Consider the following 25,350-nt stretch of genomic DNA (forward strand, 5'->3'; position numbering starts at 1 on the left):
GTACGTGAGTCAAAGGACTTATACACATTTCATATCGATGAAAAATGCACTTTGATGGAGAAGTACATGTTGTGCATATGTAGCTATGCACATGCAATGAGCAGGTCGTCTATCGGCCTTCCAGCCGCCGCAGAGCAATCATGCGAGGGGCGGGGCGGCTAATCGGGGTCAAATCTACGAAGGGATGGAGAGGCAAAAGAGAGTGAAAAAAAAAGAAGGAAAAATCTGCGAGGGATCTAATCGAAGACGATCTAATAATAATAAGAAGAAGAATAATAATAAAATAATAATAATAATAGAGTTTTGAAAGCCGGCACCTTGTTCTCTGTCCTGCGCTGCGTTCACCATCTGCGTATGCTACCACAATCGCTCGCACACGCCCTCCTCTCATCAGATGGCTCTCCTCGCTGTCCCCGGATCTCCCCTTCCCACCCATCTTCTCTGAGCTCCATCCCCCGATGACGATCCACCCCTTTGCCAACCTCGCCGCCCACTTTTTTTGCTTCATCTCCTCTCTCCTCCTCACCTTCGCTCACTCCGCATGCTTTCCTCCCTCAGGATGCAGCGTCGCTCTCGCTTACTACACTTTCAACTCCTCCATTGATACGAATTTGAGTGTTGTCGCTGCCCGCTATAATGCATCAGAAAACGACATCCTCCAGTACAGCCGTTTGCACAGTTCCGCCTTGCAATCTGGGCAACCTCTTTTCATTCCTTTCCCATGCTCTTGCGGCGGGGACCTGTTGGGTCACAATTTTACATACGTTGTACAGCCAGATGATCAAGCCAACACAATAGCGTCGCAAAAGTTCGAATTCTTGACAACAGTTGAAGCCATGACTGCTGCCAACAACGGTGCAAGCTTGGACTCTATATACCCGAATAATCTACTTATGGTCCCGGTTAATTGTTCCTGCGGCGATCCAAGCGTGAGCCTACAATACGGTTTGTTTACAACCTACGTAGCCAGGGACCGGGACAACCTTCCAGGCTTGGCCCTTAAGTTCAATATTTCTAGCGACCTACTACAAAATTACAACAAGGATCTGAATTTGAACCTTCTGCAGACAAACGTGGACATTCTTTTCGTACCTGCACAAGGTTCGTGAAGTTTTGGTGCATTCCACTTAACAAACAGCTCACGTTGTCCCCTCTCTAGGCATTCTACGTTACACTCAATCGGTGACGTGTAGATGACTTAATACTGTTTCCTTGTACTTCCGAAACGTGTTAAATGTTGCACATAGAGAACGCATTCTCAATTTCTTAGTGGTTATCCCTGTCTCTCTTTCTGTTTGTGATCAGTCAAGTAGTTTAGATTTCCATGTGTTCAGGTCCTAAAAGAACATGTAAATCTGACTAAATGGAGGTGCCCTATAACTCCGCAAGATGTGGCATGTTTCTCTCTAACAAAGTTCACTATTTGTCTCACTGAGATTATCTCTTAAACTACACTAGCATGATCTAGACAATTTGATTAGGATGTATCATCAATAGGTAGAGATTAGAATGAATTGTCCCGTGTTCAAACCTACGGCTTAGGTGAGTTCCAAGTACGGTCCCTTTGATTCCAACACGCGGTTTTTCTGTGATTTCTCTAGCTTGGTTCTCTCTCTCCTACTAAAGTTGTATCTTGAAACACAAAACTACTACCAGGACAAAAAATAATCACCTAGGATGCATAATCAACAATTATAAGCTAGAATCAATTGGCGAATTATGTGTATTAGGTGTTTCCTTCTTGATGTTAGTGTAAAATACACGGGTATTTTAAGAGTGTGCTTGTTGGCATATGCGATATGGGTTTTTAAAGAACCATGCCCCCCTCCACCCAATCTTTCTCTCTCTCCGCTTGGAGGGGCTAGTGCTTAACTGGTGGTATGTTTATTGTATCCTTCCATCCAAGTCAATGTTCTTCTTGGAATTCCATAATTGTTGGTTGATGTCATGAGTCTTCTTCTTGCCTTTCACGATTGTTACTATATTGTTGGTTTTTTTCTTCCCCATAACTTTCTTGTTGAGATCCTCCTATGAAGTTACTTCGGTCAAGCACCACCCCTTTGCGAAGCAGTTCCTCACAAAATTGTCCCCATCTGTTCAAAAAAATATTGTACATCAACGAAAGTAGCCATACATAACAATCATGCGTAAGGAAAAGGACCCAAACAACTCTCATAAGATAAGATAAACATTTTCTATGTGTTTTGTAAAGTTTAAGGGAAGCAAGGCGCTAAGAAAAGGTTTCCAAGAACAACAAGGGGAGAGACTCATTCTCGCCAAGCAGTTCCTACCACCCAATTGACAAATGGATTGAAGTGGTGGGGGGAATCACGACAATATTTCTCAGGTCCCAATTAAACCCATTCATGTAGTCCAAATTCTTGATTTATGGAAAAAATGTAGAGCCTGAAGTCTCTCAACCTGGGACAAGTCTGTCTCAGATAGATCTGTACCCCAAAAGGAACTTCTGTACATCACAGCTGCATTAATAAGAGTCGACTTGGTATTGGCGTTCTGAAGATGGTATTGAAAACACGAATGCTCGAGTCTAGCAAGTGCGACATACACTTTGTGCGAATAGGCCTGCACGGTTGGTTTCATTGTGAAAATCAGGCTTGAGAAAAGGTCCCCAAGTACGTGTAGGATGCAACAATCTCCATGGGTGCCCCGTCAAAGGTGAACTGCTCTTGATGTGGGCCTGTTCGAGATGTATTGAAGATCATGACCTTGATTTAACCAAGTTTGAACGTCAAATCATGTCTCACTAAAATCTGGAGTGCATCTCGGTGTCACTAGAGACCCTAGCTGATGAGGAGAGAAGAGCTAGGTCATTTGCATTTAGTAAAATTGGGATCAAGGACTGACTGTTGAGGGTGAGCATGCTTTGCCTAGTGTCATGATGAAAGACTCGAGTATAGGCCAAACAATGAGGCGATGAAGGACAACCTTGATTGACCCCAATCATGCTCATGGTCTTTTGTGTCCCTTAGTCAATGTCTTGACTCTGCTGATAGTCGCTCATATAGTGTTCGGACTGCCCAGATGATGTCCTGACTTTCTGAATAGCCGGTACGGTGGTACTATTTCAAAGGCTTTGCAGAAATTCACAAAGCAACAATAGACTCTTTTCTTCTGAGCTTGGGCCTCCTCAATGACAGCTCCTAGTGTGAAAATGTGGTCCAATGTAGCCTGATCCGCTTGAAAATGTGCATGCCTGGCAGCCTTAAAATCCTCACACTCCACTAACGTGTGCTGATGCATAAATCATCTTGGACATGACATGTCCGTTCATAATCGTCCTAGTTTTCCGTGCTTATGTGATCCCTTGCATTATGGACTGTAACAATTGGATCTCCCTTGTTGGACAAGTGCCACTCTCACACCCGTCGTCCGTGTCCCTGGTCTGGCGAACATGGAGGATGATCCACAAGCCTCATCTATGCGTCAACACGCTAGTGATGAGTCTGTCATGTCTCTCGCTTTGGATCTCGGCCGTGTCGTCTCCATGGGGATGCTGGCTCGTGCTATTTGACTGAAGAAAATCAGTAATCACCCTCTGATGGGAGTCTAGATGGGCGTCACGATTCATCCTTGTGTCCTCGGCAGCTGATCTCTGTGTTGTACAGCCGCGTGAATGAAGATCTCTAATTGTCTCCCATCTAGGTGAACCAAGACAGTGGAGAGGTGTCCGAAATCATATCTGAAATGGTAGTGGTAGTGGCATTAGATCTGATAGTACAAGGGGAATCTGAAAGCTAAGTGTCCCTCTCTAGGTATGTCCTCAGCCTCAATACGTAGAGAGAGAGAGAGAGAGAGAGAGAGAGAGAGAGAGAGAGAGAGAGATTATTAAAGTCTTCGGAAGACTGATGGGTCTACCTGATACAACAAGGTGAAAGGGTGGAGCTACTAAAATGAGTATCATCACCCAAGCTAGATGCTAAATGCTACATAGTCTGAGAAAGTATCAGTATGCCATAATCACAACAGCAACATCATCTACATCATCATGTCACATCAAGTCCTGTGCCAAGTCTAGCCCGATACAACATATGTTGGAGCTCTAGAAAAGAGATCATGGTGGGCCCGGAGGCTGGTGAGGCTGTAGTGGTATAAGATTAGGGATAGAGAGGTGGCAGCTCTCTATTGTTGCGGTCCATCGTGGTCTCCTGGCTGCAGCTCTACGTCTGATGAGGGCCACAGTAACTCCTATAGGTCGTGTGGGTTGTTTCCTGGGTTTGAACTTGGAAGGGATGTCTCTGAGCATGATCTTTGTGTCCTCCATCTATCAGGTATGTCGTGTCGTTGGCTCTAGATCTCAGCCTTGTCTTCTACTTGAGGAACGAGGGTCTGTGTGATCTAGCTTAAAGAACTCTATGATCATGCTATGAGATGAGTCTGCCTGTGTGCTGTGCCCCTGCCTTTGCAATATGATCAAGTGCTCTCAATGCTTAACTGCCTCATGAATGAAAGTGGCTAAGCATCTTTGATCCAAATAGGAAAGGAAGCAGGAGAGCAATCTCTGAAGAGACAACAATAGTGGCGTCGGATCTCGTAATATATAGGGCATCTGAAGATAAAATGCTCCTCCGACTCGATTTCTTGTAAATCACATAAGTAACAAATACGTCTCTCTCTGGGTACTCCCTCAGCTCGTCCATTCTCAATACAAAGTCGATGTGATGAAACCCAAAACTGCCCAATAGAGATCTTCAATGAGTGGGGGAGATGAATCCGGGTAGTTTCCCTTATTTTTTTCCAAAACCCTAACTAGAGTTTTTTCGTCTGCCTCAAGCCTAATGCCCGCGCCGTTGCCTATTTGCGCCACCTATTGCGTTTACCCTCCACTCTCTTCCTCTCCTCTACCCTCTCTACTCTCCTTCTCCTCCTACTCCCTCCTTGAGTCCTCCTCTACCTTCTCACTCTCTCTACCCTCTCACTCTCCTCACTTTGTAGCATAATTTTTCACTTTAAGCACTATATTTATAATTGTATTATGTATAAAAAATTTATTTTTACACATAAATTGTACTATATTGCCATTTCGGCTGGGGCATGGAGTCCTAGCTTGTGGTTGGGTGCGTGTGTGATAGTGCCATAGCTGTGGACCCATTGCCCACCGGTCCAGGGTGGGGTGCCCCCTCGATAGGACCTCGGGTGCATGAATGTGGGGTGTGGGTGTGTTAAAAAAATAATAATTAAAAATTATTAAAAAAAAAAAAGTGTCTCTGGAGGCCCTCCGCAGAGGACAGCAGTACCACATCATCTGCGTAACTTTATTGTGTTAGAAAGAAAGAAAGAAAGAAAGAAAGGAAGAAGGAGGGATTTTTGGAGGAGGATTTTTCATCCTCTCTATAAATGGCCCTTGAAATATTCTGCCTTGTAGGACTCTATTGTGTTAGAAGGTTTTTTTGAGGAGGATTTTCCGTTGTCTGTATGATGACCCTTGACTAAATAGCAGCTCGTAGGATGCTTGAAAGATTCCCCTGTTGTTAAGCTTTCTCGATCCAGTCCTCCTTCAAACTGTGCTGATTTCTCTTTAAGCCTTTTGGGTGGCATTCTTTACTTTAGAGTGGGTGTTCAGAAATATGTGTTTTGAAACAAATGAGATGCATTGGATGTCAGTTGCATTTGTTACTTGAAAACAGCAGGTTTTTTCTTATTAAGACTCTTTTGGCCTGGCATTGTCTCTATGTTCAGATGGGAATGGTACATATCCACCTTTCAATGACACGTAAGCTTTCTTCCCAAATTTTAGACTGGCGAGGTTAATATATAGTTAAAGCATTGCTTTTTCCAGTATACTGCTTCCTTTCATGGTTTATGGATGTTGATTGATTTCTGTCTATGTCTACATGTTTCAGGGGGCTTGGTCAGCAGTTTCCAACCCAACCTGCTTCAGTATCATCTAAATTCTACAAACTGCACTGAAGTTTTTCATGTTTATCTGCATTTTTCTCTAGTGAGTGAAATCGTGGACTTTTATACAGGAAGCAATACCAGCAATTCAAGGACTGTTGTGGGAGCATCTGTTGGTGCAGCCATCGTACTGTTGGCTCTTGCAGGGGGGGTGCTGGTTTTCTTGTACATATATCTTCCAAGAAGGCGCAGAAAAGTCATGAGCAATGAGAAATATCAGCCTCCACAGATGCCTCAAAATTTGATTGATTCATCAGGTTAGCACAACTTTCTATTATTGTTGGCCTACGTAATATTTGAGATGATTCCATGGAACAGGGTGAAGGGGATCCACTGATAGCTATTAAACTAGAATTGCAACCAGGATTCATACTAGAGGGAATCATGTATACCGTGATGATAATCAGCTACAATAGTAAAGAATTCCTTCACAGCGTGGATGCTTTCTCTGTCAAATGGACCATGTCAGGTGTTACTTTTCACAAGAGTGAACCCTCGGCTTTATACCTCTCCTTGGGCCAGAGCTTACCACTAGTCTCGGCCTGGCCTTGGTCACATTTACGGATTTTAAGGGGCATATTAAAAGTTCATATGTACAAAATATTATTCGCTAAATATAATCATTCGAGGGTTTTAACTTATATCTAGGGGACTATGAACAAAAATTTAAAAAGTATATAGCTTTGAAGGTACCATGGATACATGGCCATCAAGGACAAGGGTTTGCTACTTTGTTTAGTTTGTATGTGCATATCCCATAATCTTACCCTATGAAATTCGGTTTGCTAGCTTGTGAAGTCTAAATAATATTCAGGTGTGTAGAAATTCTGCACCATTATTTTTCAGTATATGGTGGCTCAAGTTGTGGGGCCCTGAATTGGCAGGCGCTAAGTATAGACTGTAGATTCTGGCATCTGCAGTAGTTATCCTGATTTTCATCATTTGTGTTTCATTGAAAATTTGGACTAGTGGCCTCATTATTCATGATCTATCATATGTTCTGATTTTCGTGGAGCACTCTCGAGTCTCAAGTTCAGGTTGCAAATGGTCCATACCATATACATTAAAAATATGCATGCTGTTACCTTACCTACACAGCAGAAATAGTACCAAAATCACCATCACTCAGGATCATATGAATAGAAGATGTGTGTACAGAGGTATTGCAACCATAAACACTCACAGATTCAAAGAGATGTACTTAGCTTGTAGGCAGAAAAACAATCATGTATTTAAATCTCCACAAATGTGGACAGTAGCAAGTACAAATTGTCACAAAATACCCCTCATATGGTACCTCACATCTACAGCAAAGTGTGCTGCCAGATGTGTACCTCAGGGCCCAGATGGGCGATAATAATAATTGTCACAAAATACCCCTCAGATGGTACCTCGCATCTACAGCCAAGTGTGCTGCCAGATGTGTACCTCAGGGCCCAGATGGGTGATGATCTGCTCCAACTTGTGCTGGTTCTTCTCCGTCTGCTGCGTGCTCTAAGTTGTAGTAGTATCTGAACATGTACCTCTAGCTCAAGTCCTAGATTTTGGTACCAGGTTAGAACATGCAGTGGAAAATGAATTGTCCATGAGACCACACCTGAGAACTGTAGATCTGACTCGGGATGTGTACACATACATGTTAATGTAAACCAGGCTCAGATCTGGGATAGACAGCAAAAAACGACAACTGATACTTGAATAAGAATGTCCAAGAGAGGATCCACAGCCTATTACAAAATTGTGCACTCACAAACCACACTACGTGGACAGTGGGGTGCTGCCCCTCTAGTGCTGGATCTGAGGTCACAACAGTTTTGCCCTAATTTGGTGCACACCTTTGATGAGGACTTCAGTCACCAGTGGCTATGGGAGGATCCCAACACTCTTGCCTGACATGTCCCTTTTTGCATGTTGCGCTCACCGGATGAGCCCTACATGCATGCTTAGGTCTACAGCTGCTGCTGTTGCCTCTGTGACACCCTGCTGTAATAAGGGCTGCTGCCCTCACCCCATTTTGACACTGGTAAATAGGCTGTCCGACCAGCCCATTAGTAGGGCCAGCCAGTGGCTGACCTGCCAGGCCAATGCACACCCAACCTGCTGGTCAGGTCCATTTGACCTGCAGCCAACCTGTCTTTTCCTGGCTGACTGGCCCTGCTCGGGCCGATGAGCCTGGGGCTATAAATATGCTCCCAAGCCTCCTCCATAGGCTCCTTTTGCTGAGCACTGCCAGCCCCAAAGGTGGATCCTAGCCTTGCATCATATCTGCTGTCTTCCAGGGCCAGCTCTATGCATACAGACATCGTCATCTGCTGCAGCCCTTGTGGCTTCTAATACAGGCCATATGGTTGTCTTTGCTGTTCATGTGGCAGTCCACATGGTGCTGCATGAAAGTCCCTCAAGTACCCGTGTGGGACCCTCATGATGTACCACATGGTACCACTGACCCATGAATCTACGGAGATCTCGAGCCCCAAGGTTTTCCTTTATGAAAATGCTGTGACGACTGCAAACATCTGGGATCCTACTTTTAAACTTTGGGTTGATGCCATTCGAGCCGAAGTACTATACAATTGTCTATTTATCAACACCTTGAGTTTCATTGCATTAGGGCAATATCCTGTGACAGCTCGTTCTGCTAATATATCATAGTTATTGTGCGAAGGATGCTTTGTCATATAATCTTATTTGATAAATGTGGATGAACTGGCAAGCAAGGAAAATTTTAAAGCTGGCAGAGTCTTCAAGTAGGGGGTCTTGAGATCCTCCTAGAATCTGGCCGTTGACATGTTCCCTTGTCCCCTAGTTTTTCCTATTCTGAAGCTTTGTTCCTGTGATCATGCTAAGAGGTTGTCCTTTGAAAGCATTCTACAATTAACAAAAATTTTCGGCATAGCTCTTTAAGGTTGAGGAAGAAATATCTAACTGTAATCTCAGCATTGAAAGGATGATGTAGCGTCTTGTTTCCCTATCGAGGAAGTTATGTGGGCTAAATTTGTGCTCTTTCAAAATGCAGGGCTTGGCTTGTGGTGACAATGAATCATGCTTTTGTTTATCTCCAACAATATTCAACTGCAATTCATGTTCTTTCTGTCTGTCGGCTCTTTTATCTAAAAAAGTAGCACTATAAGCATCAGTATATGTTTTTATCTCCAACAATATTCAACTGCAATTCATGTTCTTTCTGTCTGTTGGCTCTGTTTTCTAGAAAAGCAGTACTATAAGCATCAGTATATGTTTTAACATTGTGGAAGGCATGACATGCACCTTTCTTTTGATACAGGTGCAAGGCATTATTCTGAGGAGAGTGCACATTCAAATTTTACAACTGGCACCATGTCACCAGCTCTTTCAAATTTTAGTGTAGACAGGTCTGTTGAATTTTCCTATGAGGAACTTGCTGCTGCCACGGATAACTTCAGCATAGCCAAGAAAATAGGGCAAGGAGGCTATGGCTCAGTTTTTTACGGGGAACTGCGTGGGCAGGTAGGTAAGTTGTGAATGGGTTTTTTCAGTGAAATAGTTTGTTCCGAATGATTGTGGTGGAACATCCATGATAACTTCTAGTAAATAATATCTTACTTGCAAGTTCCATGACATGGAGGCGAAGTTAGTTCAGCAAGCATAATTTATAAGCAAACAGAGATTATGGAGTGGCTTCTATTGTCAAGTCTTGAGCTCTGGTGATTTTATTTCCTGTGAAAACCGCACCCTTTTAGTCTCGATAGTATTAAACTCTCTTCTATTAAATGGGAAACTTGTTGCTTGAGTTTGTCTTCTAGCTTTGCACTGAAAAAAGGAAAATTCTTTATCGAAGACTTAGATTTTATTGGCATTATAGAGTACCAGCAAGAGGAAGCCGGTCCCTAATTTGTGCCATGTGCAGATAGCTGACCCACCAGATATTGCAGCCGTCTTCTTTTTCTCCTTATAAGTGAGGATATGAGTTGATTTGCCTTGTAGAGAGGTGAGGACAACGTGACTGTGTGCTCAAAGGTAGGAAAATGTTTCTCAAGCCTATCAGTGCTTATTAAAATTTAAAAACTTCCAATATACCTTTCCATCAGTCAGGTATCCATCAAGAATATGATTGCTGCCCTCCGACCTAGAACCACATCTGTGTTTAATAGTGTATGTCGTCAAACCGTCGATTTGATCAGCTCCTCATCTGAAATCAAGCGGTCCCCTTCATCTACCCGTTCTGTCAATGCAGCTAATAGTCGAATGTGTGATGAACCTTGATTGTTTTAGGAAGCTACAACAGTAGGAAGATCGTTTATCCTCTTTAGGTTCGGTACAGACCACAATGCTTTGAAGGTAATGTTTACTGTGTCAAGATGTGTGACATATTCCTCTCCTAAACCTTAGACTTGGATGGAGGGACACCTGTCAAGGGGTATGCCCTTTTGATGGGACACTTCCATGAGGAACAACCCCTCACAAGAGCCACAATTATTCTCAAGTGTACTGTTTTTATGAAGGAACGCTTCTATTTATTTGAAGAATTGTACCCTTCACAAGTGGTACACATCGTCGGATGCTTCAAGAAAATCGAGGTGACAGTGCGTCCAGGAAGACCAATGCAATGTGATAATCTCTGCCCTGGCCCCTGATGGACTTTCAGGAGTACAATAACTTCACCCAGAGTTCTTCCAAACTCTCTTACCGAGGGTGAGTAGACTGGATTGTGACTAAAGAAATTGTCAAGATGTTACGCTCTAGCCGAGGTAGCATGACCTTGGAAGAATCAGTCGACATTTCCCTTAAAGGATCTATCTTTGTAATATATGTGTTTGAGCTTCATGTAAATGATCGGGAGGGATTTACTGTCAAGATCCTAGGTGAGGGCTGATAGCACCAGACTAGATAGATCTAAGACCAAGGGCCTAGTGCTAAGATTGTGCCTAGGGGCAAGGAATTAAATGCATCCCAAGAGAGGGGTGAAATGTTGCATTAGGAAGGCCTTATATAGATGACATGTGGCATCTAGATCTATCTAGGGAATTGGGGTTTGCTGAGGCTAGAGAGAGAAGAGAAGATAATGATTCATGTGATTTTGTAACGTAGATCTCTGTCTGGCTCATGAGCCTTAGCAAAAGATGGCTGGGAGGAAATAAATGGTGCTACTCCCGTGATCTTTGAAGTGAGAAAACAAGAGAGTGTGTGATAATTGGTATCAGAGCCTAGGTTAGAGGACGAGAAGGGATCTGTGGGTTTGGACGAGAAGTCCAACGTGAGGGTGAATTGAAAGCCACGGACGGTCGTTGAAAGACCAGAGCGCAGACACGGGGTACGTGATAGTTCGTGGGTTTGACGAAAGGGTTGATTGGCGCTTACGTGGAGATTCCAGACTGTTGGTGAGGCGACGCGTTGATCGCAGCGTGCTGACGACGAACGAGTGGCACTTGCATATGCAAGTGTGTCGTAGAGCGTTGGAGCGGAAGGGTCCCGTAAGGCCTTGACATTGACAGTCCGTGATCGATCGTAGATCAACGGAAAGTTCAAGGGGAGGTGCTGGAACGAGCAGCAGCAGCTCGTGAGCGGCGAGCAGGAGCAGCATGGGATCGTAAGGTTATGACGAAACTCAGGTGGGATGGACGATAGGCGTGGAGCGCCAATTGACGAGCAGTGGGCTCGTAGTCCAGATTTGGCGCAGCGAGCACGTAGGCGGTGATCGGGAGCGGTTGACAAGTTGGTGAGATTGGTTGGAGCACGAAGGCATAGGGCCCACAGGCTTCGGGATATCTGGCTACCTCGACCCGTGTCAATGTTCGATTGATTCCCTCAGACAGATTTCGATTAGAGTTCACAGACCAGGGGGCTCTCTGTCACTTCTGTCAATTTTGTGTTTTCTTCTTTTGATTTAGTTTGTTGATGCTCCGCTTGCATAAGAGTTTACAGTCTACGATGCTATAGGGACAGATTATGCCTGTGCAGATGCCTTTATACTTCAGTCTGAGTTAACTTGCAGAAATTTCCCTAATATAGGGAGATTGGTATTTGGTTATATGCCTGTGCCAAAGGCCCAGTTAGTGTGCATGTCAGATTGCAGGTATTCCCTAGTATAGGGAATTGTGTCAGAGGGTCAGTACCCTGAATTGTGTGTGTAAATACAGTGTTCTAGCGGTGTTTAAAAAAAACAAAACAAAACAAAACGCCCATTGAGCTGAATGGAAGCAGAAGAAGGGGCTTCCAGAAGGGACCCTGGTGAGTCAGGAGTCCGGCCGACCCAGCAGGGATCGCGCCCAGTAGCTCACACTTTATCTGGCAGGATTGCATTGCTGGAGGATGCCTTGCAACAGTTGTTAGCGCAGCAATTACAAGCCAACGCAGGGCAATCTGAACTTAGGAGAGCGTTACAGAGTATGTCTGCCAGACCTTCTCGAGAAGAGAAGGGAAAGGCTCCAATGGAACTGGAGTCTAGTGTCCATACGGTCGAGCCTAGGAAGGCTAAAGTACCAAATATTGCTAATTACAGGCCGAAAAAGTATTCTGGTCGGATGAACGACCGTAGCTCCGATGTCATTGAGACCTGGTTACACAAATGGGACGAGGCGTTCGCCATTTGTGAGATCAAAAATGACATCAAAAAGATCCGCGAGGCCACTCATATGTTTAGTGAGGCAGCGGATTGGTGGTGGATCAAACAACAAAAAGATGGCATAGCATTCACTACCTGGGAGGGGTTTAAACGAGAGTTCAGGAAACACTTCTTACCTCCTGACGAAGCATCCCGAGCTTGGGATCAATATAGGAACCTTCGTCAGAGAAATTTATCAGTGGCAGAATACACTGATAAGTTTCGAGAGAGTGTAATGAAAGTTGATGAACCCCTGCCTCAATCAATCCAAGTGAAAGATTTCATATTTGGATTGAATGATCGAATAAAAATGGAAGTTCGGCTAAGTACGCGAACACGCTGGATGATGCAATAGCTATAGCCCTGAACTACGAGGATGCCAAGGGCAGCAAGCCAAGTGGGTTTGCACAGGTCGGAACCCAGTACGGGTATCCGAAGAAATCTGGGTTTAAGAAGAAGTGGGCTAGTAGAGGGAGTGGTTCGCAGCCGAGTGGTCAAGCCAAGCAGGTGAGACCGGCTGAAACTCCTAAACCAAGTACCACCATTGGAGTGAAGAGGAAAGTAACCCCAATGGCAGCCCGGGCTTGGTCTAAGTCTCCCTTGAACCCAGAACAAAGGGAAAAAGCGAGGAGAGAAGGCTTGTGTTTTGGTTGCCTTCAACCTCATCAGTGGAGGGATTGTCCACGTAATAAAGATCGTCGGATGGCTGAGATGGTGATCTCAGAGTGCGACGTGGAGATGCAGGGAAGTCCTAGAGCGGAAGAGATGCAGATTCAGCTAGCGGGATCTTCTCAGAGGTTAGTACCTTGTTTGTTATGTGTGTCTGTTGCTAAGTTAGTGACGAGTGCACCTGATAACATCCTATCTAAGCCGCAGCCCGCAGCAACGGGGTATACGGCCTTTAATGATACGGAGTTAATTAAAATGAAAGGGCAAGTGGCCAGTCATGATGTCATTGTGTTGTTTGACTCGGCGTCAACCCACAATGTGATTAACTCCAAGCTCGTGAAGAGGCTGAAACTAAAGACAAGTCCATCTGACTATGCGTATACAATCAGGATGGCCGATGGAAGTTCAACTGAAGTATGGGACCAAAGGGTTACCCAGTTGGAGCTTCGGATTCAGGACTATGCTGAGAAGCTTGATTTTGAAATGACCAAGCTTGCTCATGCGGATATAGCCCTGGGTATGGCGTGGCATTCTAGGAAGAATCCAGCCATTGATTGGAAAAAGCACGTATACCAATTCAAGATGAATGATGTGCTTTATGTCTTGCGAGGTGAAAAAGATATACCTCAGGGACCGTTGGTTTCCGTGATGGAAATCAGAAAGGCTCAAGTAGAGTTTTTATTCCTTTGCACAGCATCGGTAGAGCCGGTGGATGAGTCTTCGGCTAGCACTGATGTTACGCAAAGTGGTGAGATGGCCAAGCTGGCTAATCTTATAACAGAGTTGTTCTCTGAATGTTTTAGGGATGAACTACCTTATGGGTTACCTCCAGAGCGGAAAGTTCAACATAAGATTGAACTAATCCCGGGAGCAGAACCTGTGAATAGACCTCCCTATAGAATGAGTTTTACTAAAGAAGCGAGGTGCGTAGGCAACTGGAAGAATACCTCAAGTTGGGGCAGATTCAACCAAGTTTCTCACCTTTTGCTTCACCTGTGATATTAAAGAGGAAAAAGGATGATACGTTTCGCCTCTGTATAGATTATAGAGCATTGAATAATATCACTGTTAAGCACAGGTATCCGATGGCTCGGATTGATGATTTGCTAGATGCATTACATGGAGCCGTGATTTTCAGCAAGATAGATCTTAAGTGCGGCTACCATCAGATCCGGATTAGAGCCGAGGATGTGCATAAAATCGCTTTCAGGAGCAAGTTTGGTCATTATGAGTTTTTGGTAATGCCCTTCGGACTTACCAATGCTCCAGCGACTTTCGTCATGCTTATGAACGATTTACTATGTCCGTATATCGGAAAGTTCGTAGTACATTTTATTGACGATATCCTGATATTCAGTAAGAGTGTTACTGAACATCGGGAACACTTAAGGATAGTGTTCCGTACTTTGAGGAAAGCCAGTCTTTATGTGAATAAAAAGAAAACTATACTGTGTATGGTTAGGCTTGAGTATTTAGGGTTCATAATTACTCCACAGAGGGTAGAAATGGATCCGAAGAAAGTGGCTGCGATACTAACTTGGCCAATCCCTCAGAGTCTGACCGCGTTGCGATCATTCTTGGGATTTGTTCAGTTTTATAGAAGGCATATCAAAGGATATTCCGGAATAGTATCGCCATTGACTGATTTGACCTCAGATAAAGTACCTTTTGTTTGGGGACAGAATCAAGAGGAAAGTTTTAACACCATAAAACAAGCTGTGGTCTCAGGACCGGTGTTAAAAATAGTTGATCCCCAGAAACCGTTGTTCCTAGAAACCGATGCAAGTGGCATTGCGGTAGGAGCAGTCCTCCTTCAAGAGGGAAGGCCAGTAGCCTTTGAAAGCAAGAAGCTTTCTCCCTCTCAAAGGAATTGGCCAACTCATGAATTGGAGTTGTATGCAGTTATCCATGCTTTGAAAACATGGAGGCATTATTTGTATGGTTCAGAGTTTTATGTGGATGTGGATCATGATCCTCTGAAACATTTTTGTAAACAGCCTGACTTGAGAGGCCGCCAAGCTAGGTGGGCAGAGCTCATGCAGGAGTTTAATCTAACGATTCGGTACCGAAGAGGAAAAGACAATAAGGTTGCTGATGCGTTATCTCGCATTATACAAAACCTGAGTTTCACGGTATTAGAGAGTGCTCTAATGACCGAGATCAGAGAAACTCAAAAGGTGGACGAGTTTGTCCAGAGCTTATGGCCTAAGGCTCATGTGTTAAAACCCGGGGAAAATGAAAAGGATGACCTGGCATCCAGAAAAGGCCAAACTTATGCAAGATATACCATAAGAGATGGTATGCTAGTTAGAAATGGCAAGGTTGTAGTACCTGGTCAGAATGATCTCCGGCAGAGAGTCATTCGACAATGCCATGATAGCCCGTGTGCGGGACATCCAGGAGTCGAGAAGACATATGATCTCGTGAAGCGAGATTTTTTTTGGCCAAGGATGAAAAAGCATATTCATGAGTATGTGACACGGTGTTTCTCGTGTCAGGTAAATAAGGCCGAGCGGGTGAAGCCACCCGGACTTTTACAGCCCTTGGAAATACCACTAAGTAAGTGGGAGAGCATTTCCATGGATTTTATTGTAGGATTACTTGCAACACAAGGAGGATATAATTCTATCCTTGTGGTGGTTGATTGTCTAACCAAGATGGCTCACTTCATTCCGACTAGAGAGTCTGTTAGTGCCCCGCAAGTGGCGGATTTGTTCATTAGACATATATTTCGTCTGCATGGATTACCTAGATCCATAGTGTCAGACCGAGATGTTAGATTTACCGGTCATTTCTGGACAGCGGTATTCGAGACACTGAGGACTGAGTTAGGAATGAGTAGTGGGGATCATCCCGAGACGGATGGTCAGACGGAGAGAGTCAACCAAACTTTAGAAGATATGCTGAGGGCATATGTGTCATTGAGGCAACATACATGGGACAAGTGGTTGCCATTGTTGGAGTTTGCCTACAATGATAGGAAACATTCATCTACTGGGTTCAGTCCGTTTGAGCTGAACTATGGTTATAGGCCAGCCAATCCAACTATAGTTGGAGTACCTCAGAAAGTGCCTAGTGCCGCGAACTTTGTAGTTCAGATGCGGGAGATGCTAGCACTTGCGCGAGCCAATATCCGCCAGGCTATGGATAGAGCCAAGGTGTATGTGGATGAAAATCGGTCTATAAGAGTATTTGAAGAAGGAGAAAAAGTTTTTCTCAGAATTCCTTCGCACTCGAAGTCGTTGACTTCAGGAGAGTGTGCTAAATTATCACCTCGATACTGTGGGCCGTGGTTAATTCTAAAGAGAATAGGCAGTGTAGCCTATAAATTAGAATTGCCACAGGGGTGTAAGGTGCACCCGGTTTTTCATGTTTCGCGCTTAAAGAAATTTTTGCATACAGGTGACTCACTAATCGAAGGTGTGGTTTTGTTTCAGGAGATAGAGGATATTGCAAGGCGCAAACCAACAAGAATCCTGGACCGAGGAACAATGCAAATACGAAATCGAAAGATACCCACGGTGTTGGTTGCATGGCATGGTCAGCCTCTATCCGAAGCTACCTGGGAATCCGTATATCAGTTGCGGAGAGTGTTTCCAGACTTTATCATCGAGGACGCTGATGTCTGAAGAGGGAAGGAATGTTACGCTCTAGCCGAGGTAGCATGACCTCGGAAGAATCAGTCGACATTTCCCTTAAAGGATCTATCTTTGTAATATATGTGTTTGAGCTTCATGTAAATGATCGGGAGGGATTTAATGTCAAGATCCTAGGTGAGGGCTGATAGCACCAGACTAGATAGATCTAAGACCAAGGGCCTAGTGCTAAGATTGTGCCTAGGGGCAAGGAATTAAATGCATCCCAAGAGAGGGGTGAAATGTTGCATTAGGAAGGCCTTATATAGATGACATGTGGCATCTAGATCTATCTAGGGAATTGGGGTTTGCTGAGGCTAGAGAGAGAAGAGAAGATAATGATTCATGTGATTTTGTAACGTAGATCTCTGTCTGGCTCATGAGCCTTAGCAAAAGATGGCTGGGAGGAAATAAATGGTGCTACTCCCGTGATCTTTGAAGTGAGAAAACAAGAGAGTGTGTGATACAAGAGATTGGACATTGGGGGGGGATGTTGGAGAATCAAATGCTGACATCCAGCTAGATGTAATAGCTTAACATTAAGGCATTAATGTAAGGAGTTGATGAACTCAGCCAGTCCTGGATGGACCCAAGACTCGCACATAGGTCTGGTGCACGTGATACATGATGAGATTAGCCACCTATCATCCATACAGGTCAGCTAATGATATGGCAGCAAGATGTGCTGTTCAGGGCCAGCTCTTTTGATGTGGCATACATACAAGCTGCCATGGCATCCAGTAGGACACATGGCAGCCATGTAGACTGATGTGGCAGTTAGGACTCGGCAAAACATGTGCCAACCGTACAGAGTTTTTCAATTGGCGGATGACCTGACAGCAGTCTGGTGTTCAAATTTCTAGTTCCATCCAAGAATCTATAGATTTCATGACCTGCAACGGCATCCAGCATTATATCACAAAATTCTCACCTCATCTATTGGATAGATAAATCCTACCTTGAGAAGGTTATCCCGCTCCTCCTTGGCATGCTTAACATAATTGGGATTCATTCTATACCTTTGTTTTACTATTAGTACTACAATCTTTTTCCGATTGGTTGTATGTTGGCAAAACTTAGGATCTACCCCTTTCATATCTGTGTAATGCCATGCAAAGTTGTCTTTAGACTCCAATATCAATGTGTTTCGAATTCTCCTTACCTTGGCCTCAAAGATGTCTTTAGACTAATATGTTCCAAATTCTCCTTACATTGGCCTCAATATGTACACTAATTTTTACGATCTGAGGTGATCCCAAGTTCAGACCTTGAAGATCATCCTTCTTTACTCTGGAACTCTTGCTCATGTGTTCTTCAAAGGCCTTTTTTTGGCATTAAGTTCAGAATCTGATAGAAAGTGATGTGCAATTGAGCCTTGAGCAGTGCCTGTACTAGCTTATTGGAGAGACCTGCATATGATTCCTCCTTGTTCTTTGTTTCATATGAATCCTTCTGATTTTTGGGAATGGTTTGAAGTTCATGGATTGGCCATACTGCTCAGAGGAATATTTTGAACTTCCTTCTCCTTACTCTCTTGGATTTCCTCTACACCTGATTCTGTTCCACCCAATGAAATGGGTGTCTCCTTTATTCAGAGTTTTAGCTTTACCTTAGATCTGGTAATTACCATAAATCCTCCATAGTTGTCATATCTTTTATTTGGATGCATGCACAACAATCATATTCCATGGGTTGATAGATGGAGAACTTTGTAGAGTATCATTGATATTGAAAGTATTCATTGACTGTTGTAGCGTTGGATCATTACCTGGTGCTTGACTCAGAGTTGTTAGTTTTGTTCTTCTTTTTTGATTTTCGAAGAATAACTGCATTAACGGCAGAGGGAGTTACTGTTGTTACTGATTTGGAGGTGCCCTATTGTGATATTTGATAATGGGTATTCCTCTTTCTCCTCTATGCTTGCACCCTAACTCATAGTCCAATCCTGGCCTGTGTCCTACATGACCACGATAATCACAATTCTTTTTTCCCAAAAAATGATGTCCATTAAGTATGAACAAAACCCGCTCAAATCTAAAAAGCATAGCCCTCCTAGTAGAAGTTGTTCGAGAGGACTATGCATGCTCGCCCAGATGGCCATCAGTGCGTATATAGTGTCTGTTCATATACTGGCCAAAGAGTGAACCTGGGATCCATCCAAAGCCTCTATGCATCTGGCTCTCCAAATATGCCACGCTACAATACTCGCCAGTATCTCTCAAGATGAGTCCACAAAGGCATGCACAGCTCCAAAGGGTGAAGCAAGAACATCATCCAGAGAGCATGGCTCAACTAAGTGGCATCCAATCGATAAGGCCCAAAAGGAGTCATGTCTCTCTAGAAGACCCGAGGCCTAGAAAGAGAAAGCCAAGCAATTGAACCCCAAGTCATGAAAAAGGGGCGACGAATAAAATTACTGAAAATCCTGGCGATCCCCTTCCAAATAATCCTAGCCTCTCTGCAATCCCATAAGCAATGCTGAGTTGCATTCATATGCCATCTCTCTCCCACCTTGCATGTAGGTTAGGAACAGGAAACAAGTACTCTCAGGAGGGCGCTTTTCCCCCATTGGAGGACCAATCGGCATTCAAATTCTGCGTGCATTGCACATATTTGCATTCTTGAAAGGTTTGGAACTTCACACTTTGTATCAGAGCACCAAGATCCAGTGCAGGGACGATAAGAAGAGAAAGAGAAAGGAAGGTTGAGAGAGGGAAAAAGACGGCAGCGACCATGGCTGATTGGCAGGGCACCGGTTGGACAGCATACAGCCAATCAATCAGCATACAGACAGCCACGAAGATAGACCATGGCACTAGGGAAAGGACCTATGAGCAAGGCAGAGGCGGAACAGCAGCCACCGTATGGACGAGTTGACAGCAGGACACCCTAAAGTAGTCTGCGAACACGTAGTTGAAACCAGGGGAGTTTTGCATGCAATCATCATGTTTTGCAAGTTTTCCATGCAATCGTCATTCTTGTAACCGAATCTCCGAATCACAGAGAAGAAATCGAAACCTCTGGCCACAAACCTTGAGGTAAAGGGGTTAGTGAAATTTTTGGCTCTTTGGATGGAGAACAGGATGTCCTAACGGGGTGAACCCCATCCCGCCTCCCTTCCGCCCCCCCCACCCTGAATGCACTCTTAAACCCCTTAAACTGTGAAGAAAAGGGACCCCCATATTCTCCCTAACAGAAAGTTGGATTGGAAAGAGGTTTTAAGGGGACCCACAAAGTACCCCCAGCATCCACATGTCTAGGTCCTAGGGGCAATAGGAAAGAAAGGGTGCATTAGAGTGCATTGAATGGTAGATGCATGGGTGATAGGCTAGGGGTAGGTCTAAATGGGAAGATGGGACTTGAGTGATCTCATGGGACATTGACATTCATTGTGAATCTCAGGTAGCATTCTCTACCACCTTGCATTCATCTGCTATCTCTCTCCCACCTTGCATTTAGGTTAAAAACAAGAAACAAGTACACTCACGAGGAGCGCTCTTCCTTTATTGGAGGGTCAATCGGCATTCAAGTTCTGCATGCATTGCACACTTCTGCATTTTTTGAAAGGCTGATTCTTCACAACATGTGCTCCTAAAGCATGAGAATATCCCAGGGTTCTATTTACCTCCTGCTGTAAAGTTGGGTGTTGTGATTGGTGACATGTTTGACCATGAAAACCGTGCACAATCCAACTTACTAGTGTCCAACTCAAATAAGTTTTTTTTTCCCCCGTGCGGGGGGGGGGGACACACAAGGCCTTCTGATGATTGGAAGCCTACAAGCGAGTGGACTTTATCAGCTTCTTAGAGGGGGAGTAGCTAGCTCCGCTTGGTGTGGCACTAGAGGCATTACTGGCCTTGAGGCTGTTTTATCCTGTGCCAAAGGAATGTGACCTGTCCTGTGCACCATCTTTGGTGGCAGATCGAATAACTCCTCCCTCTCAGGAGAAGCTGGGCGCTAGCTTGAAGAAGAGAGGGAGGACAAAAGGGAGGGGATGAAAGAGGGTTGGAGGGTGGGGGGGTGCAGCCTATGGGCACCCCAAGAAAACCTCCCTGGCTGTCAAAAGGCAGCGTGAAGGGGCTGGATAGGCTGGGGCCTTGAGGAAAAGCCACAAGGGGTAAAGGAGCGGCAGGAAAGCCCTTGCAGGCTACAGAGGGGGTCACGGGAGGGTGAAAGGCCTGGAAGAGCCTATAGGGGTGGAAAATCCCTTGGACCTTGGAGTGGCGAAACAGGCTGGAAGATCCTGTGGGCGGGGTGAATAGGGCCTGGGTGGAGCTGCATAGTTGCAAGGCCTTGGCACTGGTCTGCTTACCAGCCTGGCCCAAAACGGCCTGCAGCCACAGACCCATGACGGGCTGGGGAAGGAGAGGACAGTGGCAGAAAGGGGAGCAGGCAAGAAGGGGCACGGGAAGGAAGGGAGGCATGAAGGAGGAGGGGAGAGCAGGCTAGGTAGATGTGAAGCAGGATCCAGTAAAATGCTTCATGCGTGTGCACAAATGCTAGAAATGATGTACACTATTTGTAGATCTACATGCGTTTTTAAATTTGTAACAATGTTAGTATTTGCTATAGATGATCATGCCTGTCTCTTTCTTGTTGCATGCAGAAGTTAGCAATCAAGATGATGAACATGCAGGCAACAAGAGAATTTTTAGCTGAACTGAAGGTTCTCACACGTGTTCACCATACAAATCTGGTAACATTATAACAATATGCTCTTTAAGTCCCTTTTTGTTTTCGCTACTTCTGGTTACCTCAGCATGGGAGCATCAGGGAGTGTAGAAAACTTAAACAGACAAGTGCAGGTTCGTCTTGTTGGTTACTGTACGGTCGAATCACTTTTCTTGGTTTATGAGTATGTGGATAATGGGACGCTCAGTCAACACTTGAAACTTTCTGGAAAAGAAGGTATGTGTTGCTATTTATTTTCGTAACAGGAGCTATACACAAATAGTGTCTCTGATAGGAGCTCTGTTTTTTAAAATATAGGGAGTGCACCTTTGCCGTGGTCTGTTAGAGTCCAGATAGCACTTGATGCTGCAAGGGGTCTGGAATATATCCATGAGCATACCACACCAACCTACATCCATCGTGACATCAAAACAAGCAACATTCTCCTTGACAACAATTTTCGTGCAAAGGTAATCAACATTTCTTGATCTGTTGGAATTTTTGCTTCACTAGCTGAATCTTTCCAACATGTGACATACAGGTAGCTGACTTTGGACTAACGAAGCTCACTGAGTCAGGGGGCATATCAAGTACAGTTCCATCAAGATTGGTTGGTACATTTGGATACATGGCTCCTGAGTAAGTCCATAGGTTCTGTGTGGCCACTACATTTTCCAAATGATTGTGTGTTTTTTGTAATGGTAGGCAAGCTTGCATTCTAATTGATATGACCTGTAATTTGTGCCATTTTAACAATCTTGTATGAACTGAAATTATGACAGAAGAAATGATGTGATCTTTAAATGTACTAATTACAAAACTGACATTTTTTTTGGTGTTAGGTATGCACGATATGGGGATGTGTCTCCTAGAGCTGATGTCTATTCTTTTGGCGTTGTTCTGTTTGAAATTATTTCTGCTAAAGACGCAATTGTGCATAGCATGGATGAAACATCTGCAACACAATCGCCAAGAGGAAACTCTCAGGGACTTGTTACACTGGTAAATGTCTGCTTTTATTCCCCAAAAATTGTGTATCGTGTCTGAGAGTTACAATGAACTGCACAGAAATGGATTTCAATTCATTTGTTATGGTAACTAGAATAATACTTACTGGAAGAGCTCCAGTTTTGATTTAGTTGGAAAGGTTCACCTCTGTTGTCCTTTTGTGGGTTGGCAAAGTCTGATAACTCTTGCATGTTTGTCTGAGCTGCAGTTTGAAAACGTTTTGAGTGACCCTGGCGGAAAAGATAAGTTGCAGACCCTAGTAGATTCAGCCCTTGGTACTGATTTCCCCTTGGATTCAGTATGGAAGGTCAGCACACACAGTACCTAGTTCAGTGTAACAAATCCTTTCTAAGGGATGATTGTAACTTGGAGTGGATTCCAAGGACTGTACTCCCCTTTTTAAAAAAGGGAAATGCTTTTTATGAGAATTAGATATTCCATAAGACTAATATCCTCAATTGTATTGTTGACTTGCTCCCTGTTATTTAAAGTGGAATATTCTCAATAGTATTGTTGACTTTGCAGATGGCGAATCTTGCCAGAGCCTGCACTAGAGAAGAGCAGCTTTTGAGACCACCCATGAGGGTGGTAGTGGTGGCTCTTATGACATTATCTTCTTCTACTCAGGACTGGGAGGCAGATCAGGGTATGGAAGCACTCGTATCCAGGCACTGAAATATGGTGTATTATGTAAACTGTATTGGATCCCCCCCCTCTCCTGCTGAGCTATTTTATGAATGAGGCACTAAGTACACTGTATAGGTGTTGTATGGATCCTCTTTTTTTCCTGGGGACGAGATCCATTGGAGGTGGGGGCGGAGCCTACATCATTGTATTTCGAAGGCTGCATGCCTCAAACCTACACTTTTGTTCGCTTGTTGGAGTCATACAGTTGTTGTGCAGTTTCTCCTTTTCTCACTTTCTCGGCTGCGTCATTATTTTATTCTTTTCACAGTTTTCCACACAGCAAATCTGTATGAAGAAATACCGTGCTGTGGCAGCCTTTGAAATGTAGATTCTTTAGTAAGAACATTGCAACTGTGTGTGAGGAAATTGTACCTGAAGTGCAAATCAGTCAAACATTGGTAAGAGTTAACATTTGATAGGACTCTAGAACCATGTTTGCCAACTATGGAATAGGATTTTGAGGTGAACGTGATATTTTCTCTCCTGCTAATTATATTCAAGATTCACACATAAATTGGCAGACCTCAACAAAGGCCTTTTTTATTGTTTTTTCAAAGTACAGGCTTGGCACACAAGCTGTCATGGGAAATTGACAAATATCTCCTCACGGGAGTTTGTGCATGGGTGCTCGGAGGCATTTACTTGTGCATGTGCATGGAGTTGTGTGCTTTGACAGCAGGCATGTGCGCATGGGTGCCTATTTGTGCGTGCATACACACTTACAGGTTTGCATGTGTATTTTTGTCTATCTGCATGCTTCTTTTGTTTGAGATTTACACATTAGTGTGGTTGGAGTAGTTTGAATATATTGGATAGGATTTGGATTAGGTGATGAGGACTTGGTTGCCTACTTATTGGGTGGTCACCACCTTTGTATGTGGATCATTCTAGCCTTCCATGTTGATATGGTAGCTAATCTTGTCTTTTTGATTGGCTCCTATTTTGGTTCTTCTCCATTGTTATCTCTCCCTTGTGATTATCTCCCTCTTGTTGAGCCCTCTCCTTTGGTTTGTAACATGGTATCAAAGCTACGGCTCTTCTCCCATTTCTTGAGCCTTGCATTTGTAGCTCCTTTCCTTCTCTGTTCTAAGCGATGTCTGGTTGTTGCTGTTGCTCCCTCTTGCACTTGTACAAGAAGCATATTGATAATAAGGTGGTCGTCACCAAGTTGGTTTCTCCCTAATTTTTCCAATGATTACCTGAAGGCCATTAGCTGTTTAAAGAGAAGGTGACGTTCGTAAACTGTTTAGTGGTTTCAACCTTATCCTTCCTTCGGCAACCTCAAAGAGAGTTGTTCTATGCCTTGAATTTTCTACACATTGGTATAATTTTTCTCTTTGGGCATCTATGGCTCAATATTTTTTAATGGTCAATCGGAGAAAGATGAACGAGCTCCCATTCAGGTTTTGCAACATCTTGATAAACAGACTCATTCCGTCATGTGGTGCTGTCTCAATAGCAAAATCTTTATGGGAATCCTTGGAGAGGTCACTTTCATAGTGAAGTATCTTTTCAACTCTATTTTGCGCTTATACGCTCTTTTTGTATTAGCATTTTGATGTGACATGCATATGCATTATTTCTCTTCATTTTGTACAGTAGATAGTACCATTGGTTCTACTTCCCTTACTACTTGCACAAAGAAACCATTTTTGCATGCGCGTGGAAGCTACTCTACTTATGTACTCTATTGTCAATCAATACCATGTCTTCGATTATATCCAACCTTGTAATAAGTCTCTAGTTGATAAAGGATTTTTTCTTAGTTATTATCACCTGATGTTAGTGTGATAATTCATATGTTTTGTATTGAGGGAGAGCGTTGGGATTTATATATCAGTATGATTAGAGTGGTTAAATCTAGATCCACGTGGTTGGTGGATGAGGATATTGGATAGGATTTGGATTAGGTAATGAGGACTTGATTGCCTACTTATTGGGTGGTCACCACTAAAATATTTTAAATTCTAAAGTTATACTAAACTAGTTAATTATATTTTAATATATTTAAATTATTAAATTATATTTAAAACATTCAACCTAATATTTTCATTTATATCAAAATAAATACATACATATATAAATACATTCATACTCCCGTTACACGGCCTGCCATTCATGCTTTCCCTCATACCACCTGCTCCACCCGTCCACCACCCCTTGGGATTGTACCTTGTAATAGTT

The 25,350-nt window shown here is 43.7% G+C and overlaps 1 protein-coding gene across 2 annotated transcripts; it reads left to right on the forward strand.

Moving 5' to 3' along the window:
• Positions 1–365: 365 nt before the first annotated feature.
• CERK1 (chitin elicitor receptor kinase 1) lies at positions 366–23,460 on the forward strand. 2 transcript variants are annotated; one of them, XM_087392426.1, is made up of 12 exons: positions 366–1,101; positions 5,698–5,731; positions 5,862–5,869; positions 5,988–6,173; positions 9,200–9,402; positions 21,407–21,496; positions 21,606–21,708; positions 21,790–21,941; positions 22,013–22,110; positions 22,314–22,473; positions 22,688–22,786; positions 23,005–23,460. In XM_087392426.1, the coding sequence occupies exons 1-12, from the start codon at positions 459–461 to the stop codon at positions 23,152–23,154; spliced, it is 1,926 nt and encodes a 641-aa protein (XP_087248552.1). In that variant the 5' UTR covers positions 366–458; the 3' UTR covers positions 23,155–23,460. The 2 variants fall into 2 exon arrangements, with proteins under 2 accessions (XP_087248552.1, XP_087248551.1); XM_087392425.1 differs by lacking the exons at positions 5,698–5,731; positions 5,862–5,869.
• Positions 23,461–25,350: the final 1,890 nt, after the last annotated feature.

Source organism: Dipteris shenzhenensis, chromosome 21 (genome assembly GCF_047967505.1).
Source record: "Dipteris shenzhenensis isolate YYH24624 ecotype China chromosome 21, Dip_SZ_1.0, whole genome shotgun sequence".
NCBI lineage: Eukaryota > Viridiplantae > Streptophyta > Polypodiopsida > Gleicheniales > Dipteridaceae > Dipteris > Dipteris shenzhenensis.

Excerpts from the sequence above, each read along its gene's own strand:
- CERK1 (XM_087392426.1), top strand. The coding sequence starts at position 459 with ATGACGATCCACCCCTTTGCCAACCTCGCCGCCCACTTTTTTTGCTTC. Across the intron at positions 21,497-21,605 it reads GTGTTCACCATACAAATCTG|GTTCGTCTTGTTGGTTACTG; the intron begins GTAACATTATAA and ends AGACAAGTGCAG. Across the intron at positions 22,787-23,004 it reads CCTTGGATTCAGTATGGAAG|ATGGCGAATCTTGCCAGAGC; the intron begins GTCAGCACACAC and ends TTGACTTTGCAG.